Raw genomic sequence first — 25,043 nt, 5'->3', positions numbered from 1 at the left:
TGGGAACTCCAGCTTGAAAGTGTTTTTGACCCTTTTCGACAGATCAGCCCCTTTCTCATAGTCCAGACTAAACTCCATGTGGTATTTTAAAACATGTTTCAAGTAGTAAACATGTTTCCAATTCCCTCCAAGATAAGTCCCAACAGCTCCAAACCTCTGACGGCCCATTGCCAGATTCTGAGAGTCCAAACATCCCTGCATGGGGGGGGGGGTCAGTCCAACCCCCCATTTCCAGCCAAACTTTATCTTTCAGAATCTGGTTTTTTCCAAGTTCATTTGTCAAATCCAAAGACTCAATTTCTTGCTGGGCCAAAAGTCCCTCCATCCCTGGTGCCCAAGGTTCAGCAAAGTCCTCTTCTTTCAGTTGTTCTGTCATGGCACGCTCCTGTTTTGGTTCCTCGGTGGGCTCCATATGATTTCCCACTACCTGTTCAAAGGTTCTGGCCGCATTAGTCATAAAATCCATCTTCTGACTTAGCTGATCCAATAGGGCACTTATTTTACAGAAAGCACCCAACAGTGCTTCTGAAGGCATTGTCCTACAAGGTCACAAATTCTTTCCCACAGTTGTAATCAATAACAGCTGCAAGTTCCCAGGGTTTAGTTACAATCTCCCAGTTCCCCTCTAGGGGGAAGGCTTCTGGTAGTTCTTTTCCTTAGAAACAATAACAACAAAGTTTCTTTTTTAAGATACTTTGTCCATATTTGTTCTCTTAAAAGACGAAAGGAAACAATGGAGTCACAATGTTTCTCTTCTTTTAACTATTTGTCAAGACATTTATTTCTGGTCAATGAGCTTCAAACATCAAATCTGACACCCCGCTCCAGGGTCAGGACGGTGGAAAATTACTTTGCTTTAACTTCACTTCTGCAGGTTTAAATGGCTCAGGAAAAATCCCCCTTCTTTACCTGCTGCCGAAGAGGGGTTCGGCGATTTAAAATGATGAAAGTCGATCCTTTGAAAATAATTTTTAAGGCTCTAGTTTGTATTGTCTTTGCTTTGTTCTAACTACAAAGAAACGGAAGGGTGACTTCCTGTTTATCCTTTCCGTTTAGTACCAAATTAGGGCTAGTTTTAAAGTCCAAATTCCTTCTTATTTCGCCAATTCTTATCTGAAGTCCAAATATTTACTGTTCCAGTACTCACGGTTGGTTATTTTAAATGCCAAATTGTCCCAGGAAAAAGGCAGCGCTCTCCGGCAACGGCTATGCGGCTTCGCTCCACAGAAAAAGCAGTAAACTCACAACACCGCACCACTTCCCCCTCTTCACTTCGGAGCCCATTTGTGGGTTCCTTTGTGGGTTGGGGGGGTGCTAAGGGTGCTCGCCGAGTCCCACGGTCACAGGCTTCATCCGCCTGTGATTTCCAGAAGGGTCCCCGCTACGCCGCAGCGGAAAAGACCTGTTTCTTGCGGAGCTGGTCCCTCCGGTTCAGAGGGAGTCCGCCATTGCCGGTGGCGCCACCCCAGAAGTCTGGAATGACCAGAATTCTTTGTCTTTTACCGTGATGACTGAATAAATACAGTGGTACCTTGGGTTAAGAATTTAATTTGTTCTGGAGCTCCGTTCTTTCTTTTTTTAAATGTATTTTTATTAAAGATTTTCTTGGTTTACAAAAGTATGTGCAATATCTCTCTCTCTTGTTCTTCAAGTAACATTTTTTACAGATCAGTTTCATTTGCTGAGACATTGGGAAGAAAAGGGGGGAAAGAGGTGGAGGGGGGAAGTGAGTGGGGGTGGGGTCAGGTGGCAATGTTTCTATTTTCCTTAATATATGTGGGTAATATATGTGGGGTTTTGCGTCAGCATCGCTTGTGCAGGTTCTCTGCTATTCACTTGTGTTTCTTTGTTGGTGATGGAGGTTGGCCTAGGGTGTGATTGTTTGTGATTGGCTGTGGTGATCTTTGTTTTCGTGTTTGAGTGAGGTGGGTGGGTGTTTTGGATCAGGTTTGCCATATTGATTTGTATGCTATTGGTGGATTTTTTAAAAAAATAAAATATTTATTGAAGTTTAAACATTGCAAAAAAGAGAAAAAAACCAAAGAAAGATATAAACAATAAACAATGACAAAGCTTCAAAAACAAAAATAAATACAGTAGTACAAAACATCAACAATACAAAAAGAAAAAGAAAAGGAAACAAAATCATTAAAAAAAGAAAACCCCAAAAAAGAACAAACATACAAAAGAACCACATATTTTCATATCCTTATCTTTCATTTGCTTATTTCCTCGACTTCTTCACACCTCCTTTTTTGTATTCTACTTCAATTAAATATTCCAGCAAGTCCTTTCCCTCTTTCACAAATTTAGTTCCATAATTTAACTTAATGCAGTTTTAGACTTAAATTTACATCTTTACCCAATGTCAATCTATTCGTTATAATATTTCTACTAAAGTCATATAACTTCTTTCCAGCATCTTTCTAACATTCATTAATTTTAGAATATTTCTGTAAATAAACTTTGAATTTTTCCCAATCTTCTTCCACCGACTCTTTGTCGCGTATTCCACGCGCCGTTTTCAGCGAAACACTAAGAGTTCCAGGTTTTTCAGTGCAGTCCTTTTTAATGTGAGCTATATACAGGTATTTACAAAAGAAACAGTCCATACAGAGTACTTACAAATGAATACTCTCCACCACAGCACCACCACACTACAGCACAACCACCACACCCCCTGTTAAACAGGCTTTCCTTTTTAAAACAGGTGATAGCCAATTACACTAATCACACTCCTGCTGAGTCACTCTGACCCAGCAGAGTATTGCATCATCCTGTTGAAGCCTGCAGACTTATCCAGTATCCTACGAATCCCAACACTCCTCCTTAAGTCAAAGGCTTGAGACCCAATAATTCTCTTAAGTCTCGAAATTTAGGAGCATCCAAACATTTTGTATACAAATCTGCCACATTACATTTTGTGTTACAGTGCTGTACCTTTAACAACATTTCTTTCCAAAGCATTTTTCACATTTCCGTATCTTATAGCAATATGTTTACTCTTGCTTTTAAAGTTCTGTTGGTTGGCAAGCTGTTGTGCAGCCATGTTGTCACTTAGCACAGTGATTGGCATTTCAGAAGGTATTCCAAGCTCTTTTGTTAGGCAAGCAAACCACTCTATTTGTGATACACATTCGCTTATGGCTGAGTACTCTGCTTCACAAGTACTTGTGGCAACAAATGTTTGTTTCTGGGATTTCCACTGAACCAGGGCATTTCCAATATATATGGCATAGCCAGTGGTAGACTTTCCATTTTCTCTGTCTCCCCAGCTGGCATCAGCGTATGCATACACTTGCTGATCATCTCCTGTATCTAGCACCAGTTTGTAATCTTTTGTGCCTTTCAGATACCTTAGGATTCTTTTAAGTGCTACCCAATCTCTCTGAGCCGGGTCTGCACTTCTTTGGCTTAACATGTGCACTGCCAATGTTATGTCGGGTCTTGTCCAACAACTTAAATATAACAGAGAACCCAACAGAGAATGAAACGCTGTTGCATTCTCACATTTTTGCCCTTCTGGTTCATTTTTGTACTGGGTAGTTATGGGAGTGTCAACCTCATTTGCCCTCTCCATTCCATATGTCTTCAGTAACTTTTCGATTTTTTCCTTCTGACTCAGAGTAAACGCCCTCTTCATTTCTCTGAACCTCTACTCCTAAGTAATTCTGAATCTCTCCCAAATACTTCAGTTTGTATTTGTTACCTAGGCTGTTTATAAACCAAGACACTTGCTTTTGTGCAGTTGTTATTAGACAGATATCATCAACATATAAAAGTAAATAACAAACACTTCCTTGTACCATTGCTGAATATAAACAGGAATCAGCCAGGCTTTGTTTGAATCCCATCTTTTTCAAAGTTGTGTCTATGCATTCATGCCATAGACGTGCACTTTGGTGTAAACCGTATAGTGCCCTTTGCAGTTTTAACACCATACTGTCTTTTTCTAGCTCATAACCTGGTATTTGCTGTAAATATACCTCGGCGTCAATAGGAGCATTTAAATATGCTGAGGCAACATCAAAATGATTAACTTTTAACCCTCTCAGACTTGCCATTGCTAAAACTGATTTTACTGTTTCAGCCTTTGCTGTTGGGGCAAACACTTCATCATAATGTATCATTTTCCTCTGTGTAAAGCCCCGTGCAACCAACCTGGCTTTCCTCTGACAACTACCATCAGCCAGCTTTTTCACTTTAAAAACCCACTTACAGCTTATGGGCTTTTTACCTTTAGGCAATTCTGTAGGTACAAACACATTGTTGTTTAGCAGAGAGTTATACTCTGCCTGCATTGCCTTTAACCACGCCTCTTTCTCTAGAGTAGGTAACTCTTGCACTTCTTCAAAGTTTTCTGGCTCAGTTACACAAACCTGGTTTATGGTGGCTGGGAACCCATAACGGTCTGGAGGTTGACCTTTATTACTTCTTGCAGACCTCCTTGGTTCATTAATCTCACCCCCTGGGCTACCTTCAGGACTGCTTTTGGGGTGGATTGACTCTGGAGATTTACCTCCTCCTTTCCCTGATGCACTTTCTTCTCTCCCCTGCTCCATGCTAGCAGCTGGAGAAAAATGCTCAACCTTTACTTCCTCCCTTTCAGTTTCTCTGGGAGAGCTGCCAATTCTTAACTTTGTTTCAGCTGCCTTATCAGGTATGCTCAGCAGTAAAACTTTTTCTGGCAGCAGGTTTGCATGTATCTTGGGCCAATTTCTTTGCTCATTAAAGCTGGCTGATCGACTATAACTCAAAAGGTTTTTATCATCTTCAAACCTGTAGGCTTTCGTACCACTTTCATACCCAAGAAATAGCAACTGCTGTGCCCTTTTCCCACCTTTTCTTCAGTTTTTCACCGGTATGTCAACCCATGCCTTTGTCCCAAAGATTCTCAAATGTTGCAAACTGGGACTTTTGTTATAGAGAATTTTATAGGGTATGTCATTTAGTACCCTTGACCACAAGCGATTCCCAATACTTTCTTCGGTCTTAATACTTTCAGCCCAGTACTTAAATGGAAGATTTGCATCTGCTAACAATGCTTTCATTTGTGTCTGCAAGACACCTCCCCTACGCTCTGCTACTCCGTTCTCCTGAGGCGTGGCCACATTGGTAAGCCTATGTTTAATCCCTTGGGAATGCAACCAGTTTCTTAGGGAGCTTGCCATAAACTCCCCTCCCCTGTCTGATTGAATAGAGCACACCTTTTCACCAAGCTGCCTTTCTACCCTTCTTACCCAGAACTTCAAAGTTTGGGCAACGTCAGACTTTTGCTTTAATGGATAGACCCAGCCAAATCTAGAAAAATCATCCACTAGGATTAAACAATACTTGTTATGGGAGACACTTGGTGGAAAAGGGCCAGTTACATCAGCATGAATCAACTCCAGTGGTTTTTTGGTTTCTCTCTGGCTTGCTCTTGCTACTGGGCAAGCCCTGCTTTTAACCTCCTTGCTGATATTTCAGTCTAAGTAATTATCACAACTTTTTATGTTTTTCATAACGGGTTGGGGCTGCTGATTCTTCTAGATCTATCAGCAGCTTTCGACATGGTCGATCACGAACTTCTGGACCACCGCCTTGCCGACGTGGGGATCCAGGGCACAGTCCTTCAATGGCTGCGCTCGTTTCTCTCTGGTCGGGGACAGAGGGTGGCGCTTGGGGGGGAATTGTCATCGCGCCACTCCTTGGTGTGTGGAGTACCTCAGGGCGCGATACTCTCCCCGATGCTTTTCAACATCTTTATGCGCCCCCTCGCCCAGCTTGTTCGGAGTTTTGGGCTGGGTTGTCATCAGTATGCCGATGACACCCAACTCTATCTGTTGATGGATGGCCATCCTGACTCGGCCCCAGACACACTGACCAGATGTTTGGAAGCTGTGGCTGGATGGTTACGTGGGAGCCGGTTGAAGCTAAATCCTTCGAAGACAGAGGTCCTGTGGCTGGGACGGGGCGATATGGGATTGGGGGGGCAACTCCCATCTCTTGCGGGGGCGCAATTAGTGCCAGCACCGTCCGTTAAGAGTTTGGGTGTAATCTTCGACACCTCCCTTTCCATGGAGGCGCAGATTGCAGCTATAACAAAGGCGGCATTTTTCCATCTCCGCCAAGCTAAGCAGTTGGCTCCTTACCTCTCTCGCTCTGACCTAGCCACTGTGATCCACACGACGGTCACCTCCAGACTGGATTATTGTAACTCGCTCTACGTGGGGCTGCCCTTGAGACTGACCCAGAAACTCCAGCGGGTGCAGAATGCTGCAGCGAGACTCCTTACGAGGTCTTCTCTGTGAGATCACATTCACCCGGTGCTATACCAGCTGCACTGGCTCCCGGTGGAGTACAGGATCAGGTTTAAGGTGCTGGTTTTAACCTTTAAAGCCCTATATGGCCTAGGACCCTCGTACCTACGGGACCGCCTCTCCTGGTATGCCCCACAAAGAAACCTACGGTCTTCAAATAAAAACATCTTGAAGGTCCCAGGCCACAGAGAAGTTAGGCTGGCCTCAACTAGAGCCAGGGCTTTTTCGGCTGTGGCTCCGATCTGGTGGAACACTCTGTCACAAGAGACCAGGGCCCTGCAGGACTTGACATCCTTCCGCAGGGCCTGCAAGACAGAGCTGTTCCACCAGGCCTTTGGCCAGGGCACAGCCTGACTCCCTCCCTCGGCAATCTTCGCAGAGCTCTGGCCCAATGGTTGCTAGTGGCTTGAATTAATTAATTTTTATAATGAATGATTTTAGAATGTTGTTTATGTTGTACTTTTGTACTGTTTTATTGTTGTTAGCTGCCCTGAGCCCGGCTTCGGCTGGGGAGGGTGGGATATAAATAAAATTTATTATTATTATTATTATTATTATTATTATTATTATTATTATTATTCATCCCCACACACAACTCCAATGTTTTGTTTAGCTCCTTATAGCTAGCATGAGCCAGACGCCTGTGCAGAAGATGAATACACATATCATGGGTAGGGACATTTTGCACATTTGCAACCTTAGATTCACACTGCAGTACATACATATTAGTTCTAAGGCTAGCATTTGCCAACACTGCCCCATTTTGCTTTATCTGGCACTGATCTCCCACAAAATTTACTTCAAAGCCTGCTTTTGCCAAATCAGGAATGCTCAGGAGATTGTTTGGCAACCTAGGCACACACAACACATTCCTGAATGTGTGTCCCAGCTGTGGGAACACAACCTCCCCCTCACAAACCACATTAGCTTTCTGGCCCGTAGCAAGACTTACATGTTTTTTGTTTGAAGCCCTAGCATCAGTTAGCAATCCTTTTCTTTTACAAAAGGTTTGAGAAGCTCCGCTGTCCAGAACCCACAGCTCCTCATTTTCTTGACCATCTGCAGACACCCAAGCGGTGGTGTCTCTCTGCTGCCACTTGTGCTTCCGCTGTTTTTGTTGTTTTCTCGGGCAGTCCTGCAGCAGATGTCCACTGGATTTGCAGCAAAAACACCTTTTTACTTTGTTGATCACCGGCTGGTCTGCAGCAGCTCCTCCTGGCTGTTTCTCCAGCTCCCGACACCTCTGCTCTTCCCGGCTGTTGTTCCCTCTGGGATGCTCCAACTGCTGGGCTGAGGTCATCTTTCGCTCTGCACGCCTGTCCTCCTCTGCATACAACCGTCCGGTCACGTATTCCAGAGTCAGCTTATCAGTCTCTACAGACTCGAGGGAGTTGACCAGCATATCATAGCTGTCATCAAGGGAACTCAGGACTATAAAGACTTTGTCCTCTTCCCCCACAGGCCTCCCTCTTAAGGCTAGCTCCTGGAAACAGCCTGTTAGGAATTTTAGGTGGCTTACCAGGGAGTCCCCTGGTTTCTTCCGTCACCGGTACAGTCTCCTGGTCAGTGTTATCAGTGAGCCAGCTGACTTCCGGGTTGGCGCGACCGGCTAATGGCGGATTCCCTCCGAGCTCCGGAGGGAATCGGCTTGACAGGGGGCTGGGTCTTGCCGTGCCGGCGACACGGGGACCCTCAAAAACCACGGGCACGGAGGCCGTGGACATGGTGACTCGGCGGGCACCGTAAGCGCCCTCCCGACTCGTGAAGGAGCCTTTTTAAAGGCTACAGAATGGGTGCCGGGGAGTGGCGTGGTGCTGTGAGTCTTCTGCTTCCCCTGCCGAGCGAAGCCGCATGCCATTTGTCGGACAGCGCTAACTTCTTCCTACTAAAATTCGGACTTAAAATCAAGAACAACAACCCGTAAGTAATTGGGAAATTGGATTATAAATACTTCAGTTTTGAATTTGGCACGAGCGGGGGAGGTGAAAAAAAAAAGGAAGTCCGTCTCCCCCCTATTGTAAACAGCTTAAAGCAAGGATCTATCAACTAAGGTTGCGGGAAGAACTGTTGTGATTGGATAAGGATATAAATTCCACGGATTTAAAAGACTAAGTTAATGTGCTGGAGGACAAGAGTTTACTTTGTTTGGATTAATTACCACTTTTCTCGAGCCCGGGAGTAACCCGCGAAAAGAGCCTGCTGAGGATCTACAGAAAACTTTTGACAGCTGTCAAATTAGCTGTCAAAGTTGGAAAAACCGAAAGCTTAAACTCCAACCGGTTATTGTTACAAAATATTGAAAGTAAAGAAAGACTGATACAAATAAATCTGACTTTTGGATGGGAAGGGAAAAGAACACTAAGTAACCAGAATCCCTCTAGAGGGGATTCATGGACATTACAAGAATGGAACTAAAACAGGGAATACAGGAAATACGAACTGGCTTGAAAGAGCTGATTTTTCTCGTGGGAAAGCTGCGAGAGATGAACGAGAAAGGCCATGTTTTGTCTACGAGCCCTACAAACCCGAAGTTAACAGAAAACATATCTACTGAATTGAAAATGGACTTGGTGCTCAAAACACAGGCAACTGGACAAGAAAAGGAACCAAAGATCGAGGAGGAAAAGACACCTGCTATACAGGAGGAGCAGAAAGAAGGGAAGGCTGTAACGTTACAGAAGAAAAAAGAGAGCCGGAAACCTGCCAAGAGGAACTCTAATTCGACCAAGGTGAATGCTGGACTATTTGGGACATATAGACTTAAGAAACAGAGTTGGAGCTTCACCTTTAAACAATAGGCCTTGCTGGAAGAACCATGGTCAGCTTCGGGAAAGCACTTCTCCGATCCTGGGTGTTTAGTATGAGAGACTTTCGAAGAAACCGGCTGAAAGGGACTGAGAGTGATTTAAGAGCCTCGGACGTAAGGTCACCAGGCTAAAAAGATGGACTAACTGGATTTTGGTTTGGGATTGAAACCGGGGAGAGAGGGGTGGGGTTTAGAAGTCCAAAGGGGGTCTGATTTTTGTATTTGTAGTGTAAAAACTATATGTTTTTTATTATTATAAGAATGGGGAATCCGTGGACGGGAAACAGTGGCAACCTTAGGAAAGGTATTTTTTTAAATTTTGTTTCTATATTTCTCTTTTCTCTCTTTATATAAGGTTAAGGTATATATTTCAAAAATTGCTAATTAAACTAAATTAAGGTATAATAATGAACTAAGGTTTAAATCTATTACAAAGAATTATTTTAATAAATTAGGGTTAAGTAATTTAATAAACTATGCTTAGGATATTAAGGGAAAAACTTGTTTGAACAAACAATTGGAGTTGGAATACAATAAGGGGAGACGTGGGGAAGTCATGAAAAGAAGTTATTGAAAATGAGTGCTAAAAGGTGGAAATTTTTCTGTTGTTTTTTGTGTTCTCTTTTGGTTTTCTTTTTTCTTCGTTTTTTTTTCTTTTGTTTTGCTATTTGTAACCTTCTGGAAACTTAATAAAGATTATTTTTTTAAAAAAAGTGTTATCAGTGAGCCAGCTGTCTCTCGCACATGGACAGCCTTGAGCGCATTCCACGCCTCACTTGCCATCACCTTATCAGCTATGTAGACTAGCTGGCTGTCGTCCACTCCAAGGATGATCGTAGCCAAAGCTTTCTCATCCTTTTCAAGCTGGGCCTCTGCTAGTGCCAGCTTTTCATCGTCGTCCTCATCCTCCTCAGGGGGCTGCGGTGGAGTTTCCACCACCTTCCACAGGCCCTCACGCTTGAGGAAGTGTTGCATGCGGACCGACCAGATGCTGTAGTTCGTGGCCGTCAGCTTCTCCAGCAACATGCCAGTTCTGGACTGCTCCATACCTGCAGCTCACCTCCAGCACCCACGGCTAGATAATTGCCACCTGTACTCTTGCGCAGCGGAAGCGTGCTGGGCCCATAACCCTGTCGCGTATTCCACGCGGCGTTTTCAGCGAAACACTAAGAGTTCCAGGTTTTTCAGTGCAGTCCTTTTTAATGTGAGCTATATACAGGCAATTACAAAAGAAACAGTCCATACAGAGTACTTACAAACGAATACTCTCCACCACAGCACCACCACACTACAGCACAACCACCACACCCCCTGTTAAACAGGCTTTCCTTTTTAGAACAGGTGCTAGCCAATTACACTAATCACACTCCTGCTGAGTCACTCTGACCCAGCAGAGTATTGCATCATCCTGTTGAAGCCTGCAGATTATCCAGTATCCTACGAATCCCAACACTCTTCTCCCTGGTCTTGGATTCTGGCAGTCATTTCCGCCAGTTCCATGTAATCCATCAGCTAATTTTATACTGAAGATTTAGATGTCGAAAGCAGTCTTTCAGGCTTTAGTTTAAAACTCCTTGCTTCCCACTATTTACAAAGAAAGGAAGGCGGACTTCCTGTTTTACGCCTCCCCCGTTCGTGGCCAAATTCAGCTTGTTAAAAATCCAGTTCCTTCACTTTACTCACAGGTAGTTACTTTAGATCCAAATGTCCACAGGAAAAAGGTCAGCGCTCCCCGGCAATGGCTGTGCGGCTTCACTCCGTGAAAGTAGCATTCAGTTCGCAGCACCCCACTTTGCTCCGGAGCCCTTAAAAAGGATTCCCCACAAGTAGGGGGGCGCTCCAGGTGCCCTGCTGAACCCCCACATTCCCAGGCTTCTTCCACCTGGGATTTCTGACGAGTCCCCGCCTTCGCCGTGGTGGGCGACCCAGTTTTCACAGAGTTAGTTCCTCCGCTTAGAGGAGCTCTGCCATTAGCCGCTGGCGCTGTCCCCAGAAGTCCGCTATTGGTGGATTTTTGTCATTGTCTTGTTGGGCTGTGTATGTGATAAAGGGGAGCCATACTGGGGTGAAGGTGTCTTCTTCTATTTGTCCCCGTGTCAGTTTCAGTTTATTGGTTAATTTTTCTAGTAAGGCCGTTTCCCATACTATTTGGTAAAATTGGTCCATGCTTACTCCTGAGAGGTCACTCCAGTGTCTGGTAATGATGTTTCTGGCTGCTGAAAGTAGGTGGGTTATGAGTTCTTTGTGGTGTAGATGGGCATTATTGTTTTGGAAGATGTTTAGTAGGGCCAATTCTGAGGTGATTTCTAATACTTGCTTAGTTATTTTACATATTTCTTTTTTTAAAAAAAATAATATTTATTGCTTTTCCAACAGTTTAAACACTACAAAAAACAACAAAAAAAGAATAGACAATACAATACAATGCAAAAACACTACATAACACTAACACTAACACAAAACACTAACACATTAAACTAACAAAACAAAATAAAAGCAATTTAAAACACATCAAATAATTTCAATATCTTATCTTTCATTCACTTATTTCAACGACCTCCTTACACCTCCCTTTTTGTATTCCACTTCTGTTAATTATTTCAGCAATTCCTTTCCATCTTCCTCTGTTTTCTATCCTAAAATTATCTTAACATTCTAACCTTATTTTTCCCCTTTAATATTCTATTAATCTATTTATACTTAATTCCTTATAACATTTCTACTAAAGCCATATAACTTCATTCCAACATTCTTCTAACATTCATTAATTTTGCAGTATTTCTGTAAATAGTCTTTAAACTTTTTCCAGTCTTCTTCCACTGACTCTTCTCCCTGGTCTCGGATTCTGCCAGTCATTTCCGCCAGTTCCATACAGTCCATCAACTTCATCTGCCATTCTTCCTGGGTGGGTAAATCTTGTGTCTTCCAATACTTCGCGATGAGTACTCTTGCTGCTGTTGTTGCATACATAAAAAAAAGTTCTATCCTTCTTTGGCACCAATTGGCCAACCATGCCCAGGAGAAAGGCCTCTGGTTTCTTCAGGAAGGTATATTTGAATACCTTTTTCATTTCGTTATAAATCATCTCCCAGAATGTCTTAATCCTTGGGCATGTCCACCAAAGGTGAAAGAATGTACCTTCAGTCATTACATTTCCAACATTTATTATCGGGCAAATGGTAGATTTTTGCAAGCTTGACTGGTGTCATGTACCACCTATAAATCATTTTCATTAAGTTTTCTCTTAGGGCATTACATGCCGTGAATTTCATACCTGTGGTCCATAGCTCTTCCCAGTCAGCCATCATTATGTTATGTCCAACATCTTGTGCCCATTTAATCATAGCCGATTTCACCATTTCATCCTGAGTATTCCATTTCAACAGCAAGTTATACATTCTTGACAAATTCTTAATTTTTGGATCTAATAATTCTGTTTCCAATTTTGATTTTTCCACCTGGAAACCAACTTTTTTGTCCAAATTGTATGCCTCCATTATTTGGTAATAATGGAGCCAATCTCGCACTCTGTTTTTCAATTTTTCAAAGCTCTGCAATTTTATTCTGTCTCCATCTTGTTCCAAAATTTCCCAATATTTCGGCCATTTGGCCTCCATATTGATTTTTTTCTGTGCCTTCGCTTCCATTGGTGACACCCATCTTGGGGAGTTATTTTACATATTTCTTGTATGGCTTTTGTCCAGAATAGTTGGATTTTGGGGCACTCCTACCACATGTGGAGATATGTTCCTGTGGTGGTGCACCCTCTCCAGCATTTTGGTGAGGTTCCTGGGTGTATTAGCGCTAGTTTTCTTGGTTTGGGTACCACCTGTAGGTGAGTTTCAGAATTAGTTCTTTTTTTTTCGTTGATATGGATTTAAAGGGGGGTTTACACCACATTCTGGTCTATTTAGTGGAGTTATAGCCTATGTCATCCTCCCATTGTTTTTTGATTGCGTCTAGGGGGTTTGTGGGATTTTGGAGTAGTATTTTGTATATTGCGCATACTATCCCTTTACCGTGTCCCTTTGCTGTTAGGAGAAGGTTTTCAAAGGTTGTCAGGAGCCTAGTTGCTGCTAATTTTACTGCTGGGTTGTTTAAGAGGGCACGTAATTGGTGTTGTGCTAACCAGGGCATTTGGGTGTCTTCTAGTTTGTCCTGTATTTCTTGTGTTGACAAAGATTTGTTATTTTTATAGAAGTCTATTAGGCGATATAAGCCTCTGGTTTGCCAGGTTTTTATCTGGAGGTTTTGTGCTACATGGTGGAATAATGGGTGGTACGCTAGGGGAATTAGTGGGGATGGGGTTGGGGATAGTTTGCCTGTTTCTGTTTTCCATACTTTGAGCATGGTCTGTGTGTACCTGTTAAATGTTGTGGGAATTTTCCTTAGTTTGTTTGGGAGGAGTGGGTATGCTGTGGTGCAGGTATTTTCTATTGTATCCTTCTCTAGGTGTATCCATTGTTTTGTCTCATCTTTTAGTATATATGGGATTATATGGTGTATTCGGTTGGCAATGTAATATGCTTCTGTGTTGGGGATTCCCCATCCTGCTTCTGAGGTGGGGAGGTGCTGGTATTTGGGGCTTATTCTTGGTTTTTTACGTGAGAAGATAAAAGAGTGTAGTTTTCTCTGCGATCTGCGGAGTTTGGTTAGGGGAATCCAGATTGGGAGGTTTGGAATAGGTAGGTTAGTTTTGGGAGGGTGATCATTTTGATCATGGCTATTTTGTCTGAGAGAGTGAAATTCATGTTGTTCCATCTCTTTAGGTCTTTGTTAATTTGTCGCCACAGGGGCTTGTAGTTGAGGAGGTACAATTTATTGAGGTTTCTGGTTATTTGTACCCCTAGGTATCTGAACTTGGTGTGAACTGAACTTGGTATCTGAACTGAAGTTTTATCTTGGTGACATTAGTGAGTTCTTTTTGGGTGTGAGGAGGGGTGTTGAAGCACATAGTAGACCTGACACCATTGCAAATGTGTTGAGTTCTCTGATTAGGGAGGTTGCTGTGCTTATGGGGTCTGCTGTTGTGACCATTAGGTCATTTGCAAAGAGCCCTAATTTATAGGTTCTGCCTTTTACTTCCACTCCCTTGATGTCTGTGGCTGCTCGGATGCGGATTGCTAAGAGTTCCAGAGCCAACTGGAGGTCCGTTCTTAACCTGAAACTGTTCTTAACCTGAGGTGCCACTTTAGCTAATGGGGCCTCCCGCTGCTGCCGCCGCGCTGCTACCACACAATTTCTGTTCTCATCCCGAAGCAAAGTTCTTAACCTGAGGTACTATTTCTGGGTTTTCGGAGTCTGTAAACTGAAGCGTCTGTAACCTGAAGCGTCTGTAACCCGAGGTACCACTGTAATATATATGAACTTTCTGGTTTCCTTCCTGCCTCTTGGTGCCATTTAGGGGAGGTAGAGGATCTCTCAAGCCTGGCAGTCTGCCAGCTCTTCATAGCTGCCATACTGGCTGAGGAGCTGAGGGGAGTTGGAGTCTAACAACATCTGGAGAGCTGTAGGTTCCCCAGCCCTGTTTCATGTGAGATGGCTGGGCGAGATCTAAAAACAGGAGCAAAGTATCATCAGTATGCAGGTGACGTGTGCCTTTATCTTTCATTTCCATGCCTCCAGGAGCACTTATAGGCATTCCAAACAGCTGTCTTGAATTAATGGGCTAGATAGGGGCCAATGAGCTGGATAAACTAAACTCTCAATGTAGATAAGAGCATCATACTTCTTGATGGTGACATATTCCACCAAGAAGCAATTAGACCTATTATGGGTGGAGTGGCCTAAGGTGGATCACAACAGCAGCTCTGACGCCATCCAAATTTATGGTTAAAAAAACCTTAAGAACTGGATCTTCAAAAGATTGCAAACCACTGCCTACTTAACTGTGAACCAGTAGGAAGAAATCTGTACATTTTATTTCTGTCCAGCACATAGTTTATTTTACAGAGGGGTAGCTGACAATTGCAACAAAACCAACCAGAGGTGCCAACTTGTGAGGGGGGGGGGTAACGTTGTGCATGTGATGTGACTCGCATGTGACATCTTGACATCCAGTGCATGACGTCTTGACATCTGGAGGAGCTAGGGGCGGAGTAGAACTCAGTAGCTGCATAGTTTCAATAGCCTGCGGCTTCTCCTATCCTGGCATTGCCACCAGTGGGAGACTGCTTCAACCCTCCTCCCCTCCATAGCAGAAGGAGTTGGAGTTGGAGTCGTACCATGCTGGGCTCCACGTTTCACCTCTGGGCTTATGTGACATTGGGGGTCCTGGCCTTTACCCCCCAAATATTGAGGGGGCCGAAAAGGGCTCGGCCCCCTGGAGCTGGCCCCTTGAAACCAGCCAAGATTCCTGCAGCGTCTTAAGGACTAACAAATTATTTATAGCGTAAGTTTTTCATGTCTACTTCACCAAATGAACCCTTATGCAGATATCTGCACAGTTCAATAAACTTTTTGTTTGTCATTGTTCTGCAGATGGAGGTGTCCCCTTGCCATTTGTTGTGTGTGAAAATCGTACAAATAAAAAATCTACGAAAGGCAGATTTATGTGAGTACCCCCTTGCTTCCCCAAATCTGTGGAACGTTGACTTCTAACAGGGGTTCTGTGCAGCAGAAGTCCCTTCGCATGATACCTTTGACATGGCGGTAACATAGCAAAACTGCTGCCATTGAGCGAAAGCAGATAAGCAAGGAAAAGATGCTAAAATTATATAATTCATTTCTTTTGTTTATTTGATTAATTCTTTCAAAGGATAAATTGTGTTCCTTTGTGTGCCCCAAAGCACACAAACTTTAAATCCCAGAATGTTTTGCATGCTGTTAAGGCTTCGAAACCCCTCCAACATCTCTCTGATGAAAATAGGGACATCCTGTTCTATTATTACTACTACTCCTACTATTATTACTCCTAATATTATTCTATTTATACCCCACCCATTTGATTGGGTTGCCCCAGCCTCTCTGGGCAGCTTCTAACATATATAAAAACATAATGAAACATTAAACATATTTTTAAAAACTTTCCTATACAGGGCTGCCTTCAGATCAGACCCTCCAAGTCTGATGTCCCTGATTTAGAGAAGCCGTCCCGGTTTCTGATTTGATCCTGGAATGTCCCACTTTTCCTTAGGATGTCTCTATTTTCATTGGAGAAATGTTGGAGGGTATGGAGTTATTCAACTCCTAAGCTGTCTGAAGGCAATCCTGTATAGGGAATTTTTTCCCCTATGTTTAATATTTTATTATGTTTTTATATATGTTGGAAGCTGACCAGAGTGGCTGGGGCAACCCAATAAGATGTATGGGGGTGTAAATAGTATAATTATCATTATGGAATGGGACGTCCTTATTTTCATCGGAGAAATGTTGGAGGGGATGTCAGATGGTTTGGCGGTTGGATAACTCGATATCCTCCAACATTTCTCAGATGAAATTAGGGACGTCCTAAGGAAAAGCAGGGCATTCTGGGATCAAATCAGAAACCAGGATGGTTTCTGTAAATCCGGAACTGTCCCTGGAAAATAGGGACACTTAGAGGTCTGGTTTGAGGCCTAATGAAGGCTAGAGGAGCAATCATTTGCTTTAACACCCCACACTCTCACTGCAGCTGAAAGGTAAAATTTGAAAAACAGGATGGGAGTGAAGCTTACTCAGAATGGCACATGGTTAGTTGCAAACCCAGCTGAAATTCAAAGGAATTTTGTCTCACATTGTAAAAAGTTAATTATTGCTTTATTGCTGAACTGTGTGTACTATGGTGCTTCATTTTTCATTTACTGTAATATGTGTTCAGTTCAACATGTCAGGATTGCTATCTGAAGAAGTGTGCATGCACACGAAATCTCATACCAAGAACTAACTTAGTTGGTCTTTAAGGTGCTACTGGAAGGAATTTTTTTATTTTGACTATGGCAGACCAACACGGCTACCTATCTGTAACAGGATTGCTATGATAATCGACAGAAAAGTAGGCATTTGTGCTGGGTGTGTGTCCTCTCATGTAAGTACCAAACCTAATTATAGAGAAGAAACTGTAACATACTTAGGCAGTTTCTATTAATTTGAGTTGTATAATTTTGAATTTAAAAGAGCAGTAGCTTACAGAGGCAGAAAACTTGATTACATCTTGCATGAGATATGATAGCTAAGCTGTAATTTGAATATGAAGGCTGTCAGGAGGACAATGATTTGAGGAGCATCTCAGTTACATATCAGATATAAAGAAGGCACAACGCAGATTGTGATAAAGGTTAGGTGAATTATGGAAGTTGGGAAAGGGCGTGGGAGGAGTTTATAGCAAAACTGTAGATCAGATTGAACTTCTGCCAATTGCGCTCATTCATGGGGAGTGCTGGGACATCACTCGCCCAATAAAGGAGGAGAGCCAGAAACAACAATATATACTGTACATGACTCTGGCACAGGAGCAACGGTTACCATGAAGAAGTTCAGACATGAACATGATGCTAGCTCCCATCGTTCCTGAAAAATGGCCAAACTAGTTTCAGCTGACGGGAGTTGAAGACCAGTGCTATTTTTCTAGAAAAAGAGGTGCTGGAACTCACCATGAACACCTCCCTCATTCTCTTAGAATGGCAATGGCACCCAATCATGAGGTGTTGGAACCGTGAGGTTCCGGCGAGTTTCAGCTGGGAAAAAAGCAACCATGCTAACTACCCTGCTCTAATTCTATTACAGAGCCGATCCATAATATAGGCTTCTGTTTGTTTTTCTATCAACATACAAAGGCCCATTTAGTCTGGCATCCTCTTCTCACAGTGGCTAAGCAGGTGCCTTGGGGACCATAAAAAGGCCCTGAATGCAACTGTGCTCTCCCCACTTGTGTTTCCCACCAGCTTGTTTTCAGAGGCATTCTGCCTCCGACCAAGAAGAGGGAATGTAGCCATCGTGCCTGGTAACAGTGGATAGCTTTATCCTCCATGAATTTCTCTAATTCTCTTTCAAAACTGGGGCCACCGCTACATTTTATGGGACAAATTTCATAGGTCAACAATGTGCTGTGTGCATTGCTGTGTGCATTTCTTACCTTTTTTTGTCTTGAATCTTTCAATGTATGAGAGAGGGAGAAAAACCTCTCCCCCTCTGCTTTCTCCAGACCATGTACGGAGCAACACCATCTTCCGTCAGTGGCGGAGCTTCATGCTCTGGCACCAGGGGTGGAGAGCACGCAGGGGTGGGGCTGGTGCACGTCCCGGGGGTGGGGCAGCTGCGATGGCACCATGGGACCACGCTGCCGGGGGCGGTGTGCTCCCCCTGCACTCCTCTTCCCCTGCCAATGTCTTCAGTATGTCCTGTTTGCGAAGAGATCAGTGTCCCACTGGTTCTCTCCATCCCATAAGGCTTATATTATGCAATCTCTAAGACCAGGAACTCTACCCTGTCCATTTGGCTTCTAGCATTAGCACAGAAACACCTATACATGTGGCCACACCACCACCTGCATCCCCTATCCCTCTGAATTATTTATCCTGCACTTTATACTGTGAACCACCCTGAGATCATATGATTAAGGGTGGTATATATAAATCTAATAAATAATAACAGTTATGTCCAGCTCGCAGATAGATGTGACAGTCTGTTCATCCTTCTAGATAACTCCACATCCCTGCTGGCTTTCTACCTGCATAAGTGCCTTTGGGGGTTTCTGGGTTATTTTGGGAAATTGAGATTCGTTAGGTCACAAAATGGGAGGCCTCTGGCCTCCTAGCCCTGCTGATGAACTCGCTTGGCTGCTTAACTTCCTTATTACATTAGCTTGACACTTTGTCGCTGGGGCTGACACATCACGTCATCTGGGAATTCCCTCTTGTTCCTTGTCCCGTGCTAGATTATTCTAAATCTATACCTCGCTCCAGATGCTGATGCAGCCAAATAGATTTTATATTAAGTGGATCATAGGAGTATTTAGACATGGAACTCATGGTCCGCATACTGCTTTGTCGCTGGGGTGGGGGTGGGGTGGAGAGCAAGGCCAAAATTGGATGCCATCCCCCCCCAACCCTCATGCTGCTTCCCAAAGCTGCATAAACGAGGTGTCAAGCTTCGAGAAAGAGACACGATGCTATGGCAGAGTCCTAGAGCTCTTCTTTCTCCTTCCCAAAGCTGGAAAAGCTCTAATTAGGCTTTGGGAAGGAGCAGGAGCTGGCAGTTCTGGAGCAAGACTTGACTTCCATGTAGAAATCTTGTCAAATACCTTGTGCTACACTTCTACATGACCATCAAATGGACTAACATGCCACTATGCATACATTTGTATGAACAGGAGCAGTTTGCATATGCATGAAATCCCACTCTCTTCCTCCTTAAATGTTCATGGAATGTCTGAAAATGACAGTTCTCCTTTCTGTGCCACTGGTAAACTCTACTATATATAGTCCAAGAGACTATATGGCAGGGGTGGCTAACCTCCACCCCCCGCCCCCCCATTCCCCGCCGGTTGTTGCTGGTCTACAATTCCCATCAGCATCAGTCAGCATGGCCAATAATCATGGATTATAGGAGTTCAGCAACCTAGACAGCATCTTAAAAAGCAGAGACATCACCTTGCTAGCAAAGGTCCTTATAGTTAAAGCTATGGCTTTCCCAGTAGTGATGTATGGAAGGGAGAGCTGGACCATAAAGAAGACTGATCGTCGAAGAATTGATGCTTTTGAATTATGGTGCTGGAGGAGACTCTTGAGAGTCCCATGGACTGCAAGAAGATCAATTCTTAAGGAAATCAGCCCTGAGTGCTCACTGGAAGGACAGATCATGAAGCTGAGGCTCCAATACTTTGGCCACCTCATAAGAGAAGACTCCCTGGAAAAGACCCTGATGTTGGGAAAGATGGAGGGCACAAGGAGAAGGGGACGACAGAGGATGAGATGGTTGGACAGTGTTCTCGAAGCTACCAGCATGAGTTTGACCAAACTGCGGGAGGCAGTGGAAGACAGGAGTGCCTGGCGTTCTCTCGTCCATGGGGTCACGAAGAGTCGGACATGACTAAACGACTAAACAACAACAATATCAGAAGGGACACCTGTTAGTTACCCCTGCTATGTGCAATTAGCTGAGAGCAGGTGTTTCTATATTGCCTTGCATGTTTGCTCATTGTTTGCATCCATCATATATTAATTGATTAATAGATGCATTGTTTGCATCCATCATATATCCATCATATATTAAAAGGGCAATTCACCAAAGGCTTGGTTAAAGAGGAATGTTTTTGCCTTACGCCACAAGATTTATAATGAAGGTGCCAGGCTGCTTAAGAGGCTTCTTTGATCTCTTAAAAAATCTGCTTTCCTGTACAAAGGGAATTCATTTTTTCTATCTTCAAGCACTATTACTCTTGTGCTAAGGAACTCGTAACTCTAAAAGTGGGGCAACCTCTAATGATAATAATGTGTTGATTCCTTGAATAATAACAATGCATTATAACCACAAAATATAATGTGGTTTGGCCTGAAATGCTTAATTAGTTTAAGCCTGTGGAGAACTGTTAAATGGGTGATTTATGATAGCTTTCTAAAACAAAACAAAACAAAACAAAACAAAACAAAACAAAACAAAAGATGTTCCATCATAAGGAAACAAACATATTGTGCTTAGTCATCATTTCTTCTTAATATGAATTTCACCTGCCTCTGAGAGAAATAGGACAACAGGAACAAAACATGGTTTTTATATCCTATATATGTCCTACTGACTTAGCTCTGACTTGTGAGGTCAAAAGCGGCAAGGGGGAAAAACGCTATCAGGAAGGAATGTTGTAGATTGTCCATTCATTAGACTTTGTCAGATGGGTGGCATAACAACAACAACAACAACAGAGCCACGCTGTCCTATAATAACTATATTATTTTCTTCAGGCACTTTGAAAAGTGGCAAGCGATTATTTATGAAGAATTTACTAATTAACTACAAAATAACTCTTCACTTGCCTGTTTTCTAAGCTCCTCAAAGAATCTGATGCAATCTGCCACAGCACTAGCAAATAAGCTTTTTGGGTGCTGAGTATCTATGGCTTTGTGCCACTGACATACCAAATTGACTGAAAATATTACTGTGGGATCCTTTTTGCTACTCCTAAGGCTTCCACTGTTTGTAGATGAAATAAGTGTTATATAACTTTGCCATGTGACTGGAGTAGCGTATGGGTGGGTAAAAAATAGAGACAACTCACATATACTGAATCCTAAAGGCTACATCAGTACGGTCCTACATGCTTATTGGTCCAGCTGATTAGCATGTAATGTCAAACCATGATTTAGCATTACAAGGGTGAACTGCAGCAAACCACAGGCTGCTGTGACTCGTTTTTCTCCTCTTTTTGCTAGTCAGAGCCTCCACCTAAAAGGCTACAGGAAGTCATGGAATCCTTCAAACAGGAGATGTGACCTTTCCCACATCTACAATGGAGTTTAACTGCCTTGACTTTTGAGCCACAGGTTATTTGCTAGGCTTCCAGGATAACTCTATAACCCCCAATGGACAACAAGAAAGATATGTAAGCCAGAAAAAATATGCATGACCCTATGATATACAACCACCCATACAAGTGAAATATGTATTTCCACATATAATATGCAACAGTGCATACAAGTAACCAGGGACAATGAAGTCCAATTCTTTCACAGTGCTTATGCAATATAATAGATTTTTATGATATAAAAATTAAAATGGATGAGCACAGAGAAGGGATACAATGAAGAAGTGACTTGGTTTCCATGTATTCTCTTGTAAACACTGTGTGATCATGACAATGGTAAACATTAAAGTTAAGGATTTAATGTGACCTAATAATGCATCTTAAATTGACTCTTTTTAAAACAGTTAGCCGGTCTGATGGCTATGTGAGCTTGTACCTGCCAACAGCTTCATTTGAAAGACCTCGGACCAAGACTGTTAAGGACTGTAAGGATCCAGTATGGAATGAAACCTTCTACTTCAGGATACAGACGCGGGTCAAAGTAAGGCACAAAGTCAACGATTAATAATTTGTCTGAATTCCTCAGCCATATTTAGAATACTGTTTTGCTAATTTGTTACCTACAAAGGACCCACCAAAATCATTGCTTATTTGGGTACAGAGGATGAGATGGTTGTTAGTTATTAACCTTAAATCTATTAGCAGCTATTAGTCATGACAGGTGGAATAGAATGTCCCAAATGCTCTTTTTTTCAGGGCTTATGCTGGCACCTTCTTACCTCACATAACCTACCCTAGCTGAGCCAGGGTTGGGCCCTTATGCCAGCATATCTCTGGCAGAGCCAGGAACCTGTTCCCTGAGCTGGAAATTCACCACATCCCAGCAGATCTAGGGTTAGGATTGTGCTCTTAGACTTTCAAGTTGCCACAAGACACACTGTTGCTTCAACTGTTGCTATGTTAGTATACACCGGGTACTACTGCAGCTATATGTTACTTCAAGATGTAAGCCATTGTTCGAGTAAGAATAAGTAACTGATTCAGATTTAGAAGATAGTTTATGCCAGTTTTCTCTCTTTCATGTCCACATACCTTCCGATGCCTTTTCTGTCTTCCTTTCTAATGTATGGAAAAAATGGACTGACCCATTCTTTTTTCTAGTTGTTTGGGCTTTGTGGTCCAGAAGTAAGCCTTGATGACTGTCAAGGCTCTGGGAAAGCTCTCCTCTCCTGACTGCAGCAAGAGCATAGAAAACAAGGAGAGTCCCTTTTTATTCAATCCTAAGACACAAAAGAATACAACACACCTTAACATGGCATTGCTCCAAACTGGGCTCCTCCTGCCACATTTCTAACAACAGCAGCCCCCCTTACCGTAGCTGTTTGTAGCCAAAAGTCTCTGATTCTGTTGTTCCTACACTCTTAATGAACACCGAGTTCTGGGAGAAGGGGGATCAGAAATACTCTCCAGTGACAATGGGTCAGCTGGCTGCCCTGTCGCAATTCCCCCCTCTTCTTCTAACATGTTCCAACTCCTTTGTTTGTCTATCTCTGCACTGTGACCCCTCAAACTCCTCAAAGCCCTGCTGTAAATCAAGGCTGCCTCCCTCTTCTTCTGCAGCATCAGGAGAAGGGTGTGTATGTTCCCCACCAGCCTCCTTCTCCATCTTGCCCTTTTTGTCCTATCCTTGACAATGACCAACTTTGCTTCTCTTCTCAGAATGTTTTGGAGATGATTGTTCATGATGAAGACCACTGCCTCGTGGATAATAATCTCTGCACTGTTCTCTTTGATGTTTCCAAGATCCAGCTTGGAGAAAGAGTTTGCCTCACATTTCCATTGGATCCAAAAGTAAGAAGGTAGAACCGAAGGCTGCTGGGAGGGCATTATTAACAGGTGGAATCGCCTTGAATAAAAAGCATACAGTGGTACCTCGGGTTAAGTACTTAATTCATTCCGGAGGTCCGTTCTTAACCTGAAACTGTTCTTAACCTGAAGACCACTTTAGCTAATGGGGCCTCCCGCTGCGCCGCCAGAGCACAATTTCTGTTCTTATCCTGAAGCAAAGTTCTTAACCTGAAGCACTATTTCTGGGTTAACGGAGTCTGTAACCTGAAGCGTATATAACCCGAGGTACCACTGTATAGTATAGTAGGGGAAAGGGCATACGAGAATATTTAACAAAGAAAAAAGGCATTATGTTATGGGAAATTGCTTGCAAAAATGTGTATATCAGGAGAAATGCAAACAAATGTGTATGATGTGGAAACTGATGTGGAAATGAGATGAACTGAAATGTGAAACAGAGAGAAACTGAAATGGAGAGGTTTGTCCACCCTTCCCAATTGATCCATTCAGCAATGGGATTTATCATACTTACACATGGACCGTTTCTTTCAGTTAACAGTTGAGGAAAACATTATATCAAACCAAAACAATGTAATTATCCTTTTACAGATTCCAGAAACTCTGGAGGTAGAGTTTAGCCGGGAGAGCATGTAAGTACATCCCAAACAATGCAATATACCGTATTTTTCGCTCTATAACACGCACCAGACCATAACACGCATGTAGATTTTAGAGGAGGAAAACAAGAAAAAAAAATATTCTAAACGAAACATTGGGTGTATGATTTTTGTGGTTCATGCTGTGGCCACAGACATGTGATCTGACAGTGAGTTTGGAGTAGCCCAATGCAAAATTCCTGAGGAGCCATGTGGATCCATGCTTTGTAACCACGTTTTTGCACCACTGCGGCCCCAGGCAACAGTGGGTGCGTGATTTTTTTGGTGCAAGATGTAGCCATGGACATGCTATGTGATCTGATGGTGAATTTGGGGTGACCCAGTGCAAAAATCCTGAGGATCCATGTGGATCCGTGCTTTGTAACCATGTTTTAATTGGGGAAGGAAGGAAAACCACTCAAGGGACAAGTGACACGCGTGGGGTGTGTGGAAAAGGATGCTGCTAATAATGAAGAAGAGGGATATAAGGGGAGAAGGTTCCTCCTCTCCCACTTTGCTCCTTTAAAGAAGCAGGCTCTCTGTCCCTCTCTCCTCCCCACTTAGCGGCTCTTCTCCCGGTTTGCTGTTTCAAAGCGAGCCACGGAGGAGGGAAGGAAGGGGAACCATGAATCCTCTGCTCATGACTGCAGCAGATCGCCTCCGCCACCCGCAGGCATTCGCTCCATAACACGCACAGACATTTCCCCTTACTTTCTAGGAGGAAAAAAGTGAGTGTTATGGTGCAAAAAATACGGTATTTAAGAATATATAACACTAGAAAATAAACTTCAGAACTGTGTTGCATATCAAATCAGATGGACCTGAAGCTCAAGTTTCTTGTGATCTGGCAAAGCATTGCCAAAGGGTAACTATCAGATGAATGTATTTTTTTCTAGTCTTGTTGTAATTAGATTACATCATCTGGGCTATGTTGAGTCAATTACATTAACATGGAATGTCAAACTAGCAACTAGAAACGTAAATTTCCATTACCA

General features: G+C 43.1%; 1 protein-coding gene across 3 annotated transcripts in view; it reads left to right on the top strand.

The window, feature by feature from the left end:
- Positions 1 to 25,043, top strand: part of LOC309541686 (cytosolic phospholipase A2 epsilon-like) — a 77,174-nt gene that overhangs the window by 17,418 nt on the left and 34,713 nt on the right. For 2 of the 3 annotated variants that reach the window (XM_082239837.1, XM_082239836.1), the window contains exons 2-5: positions 15,589 to 15,661; positions 21,949 to 22,085; positions 23,264 to 23,395; positions 24,002 to 24,042. In XM_082239837.1, the coding sequence (XP_082095963.1) occupies positions 15,589 to 15,661; positions 21,949 to 22,085; positions 23,264 to 23,395; positions 24,002 to 24,042 (383 nt within the window). The remainder of the gene's footprint in view (positions 1 to 15,588; positions 15,662 to 21,948; positions 22,086 to 23,263; positions 23,396 to 24,001; positions 24,043 to 25,043) is intronic. The other variant, XM_082239838.1, reaches the window with a different exon arrangement.

The sequence above is a fragment of the Podarcis vaucheri genome (assembly GCF_965113315.1).
Source record: "Podarcis vaucheri genome assembly, chromosome: 1".
NCBI lineage: Eukaryota > Metazoa > Chordata > Lepidosauria > Squamata > Lacertidae > Podarcis > Podarcis vaucheri.
This window is presented reverse-complemented; position numbering and strand designations above follow the sequence as displayed.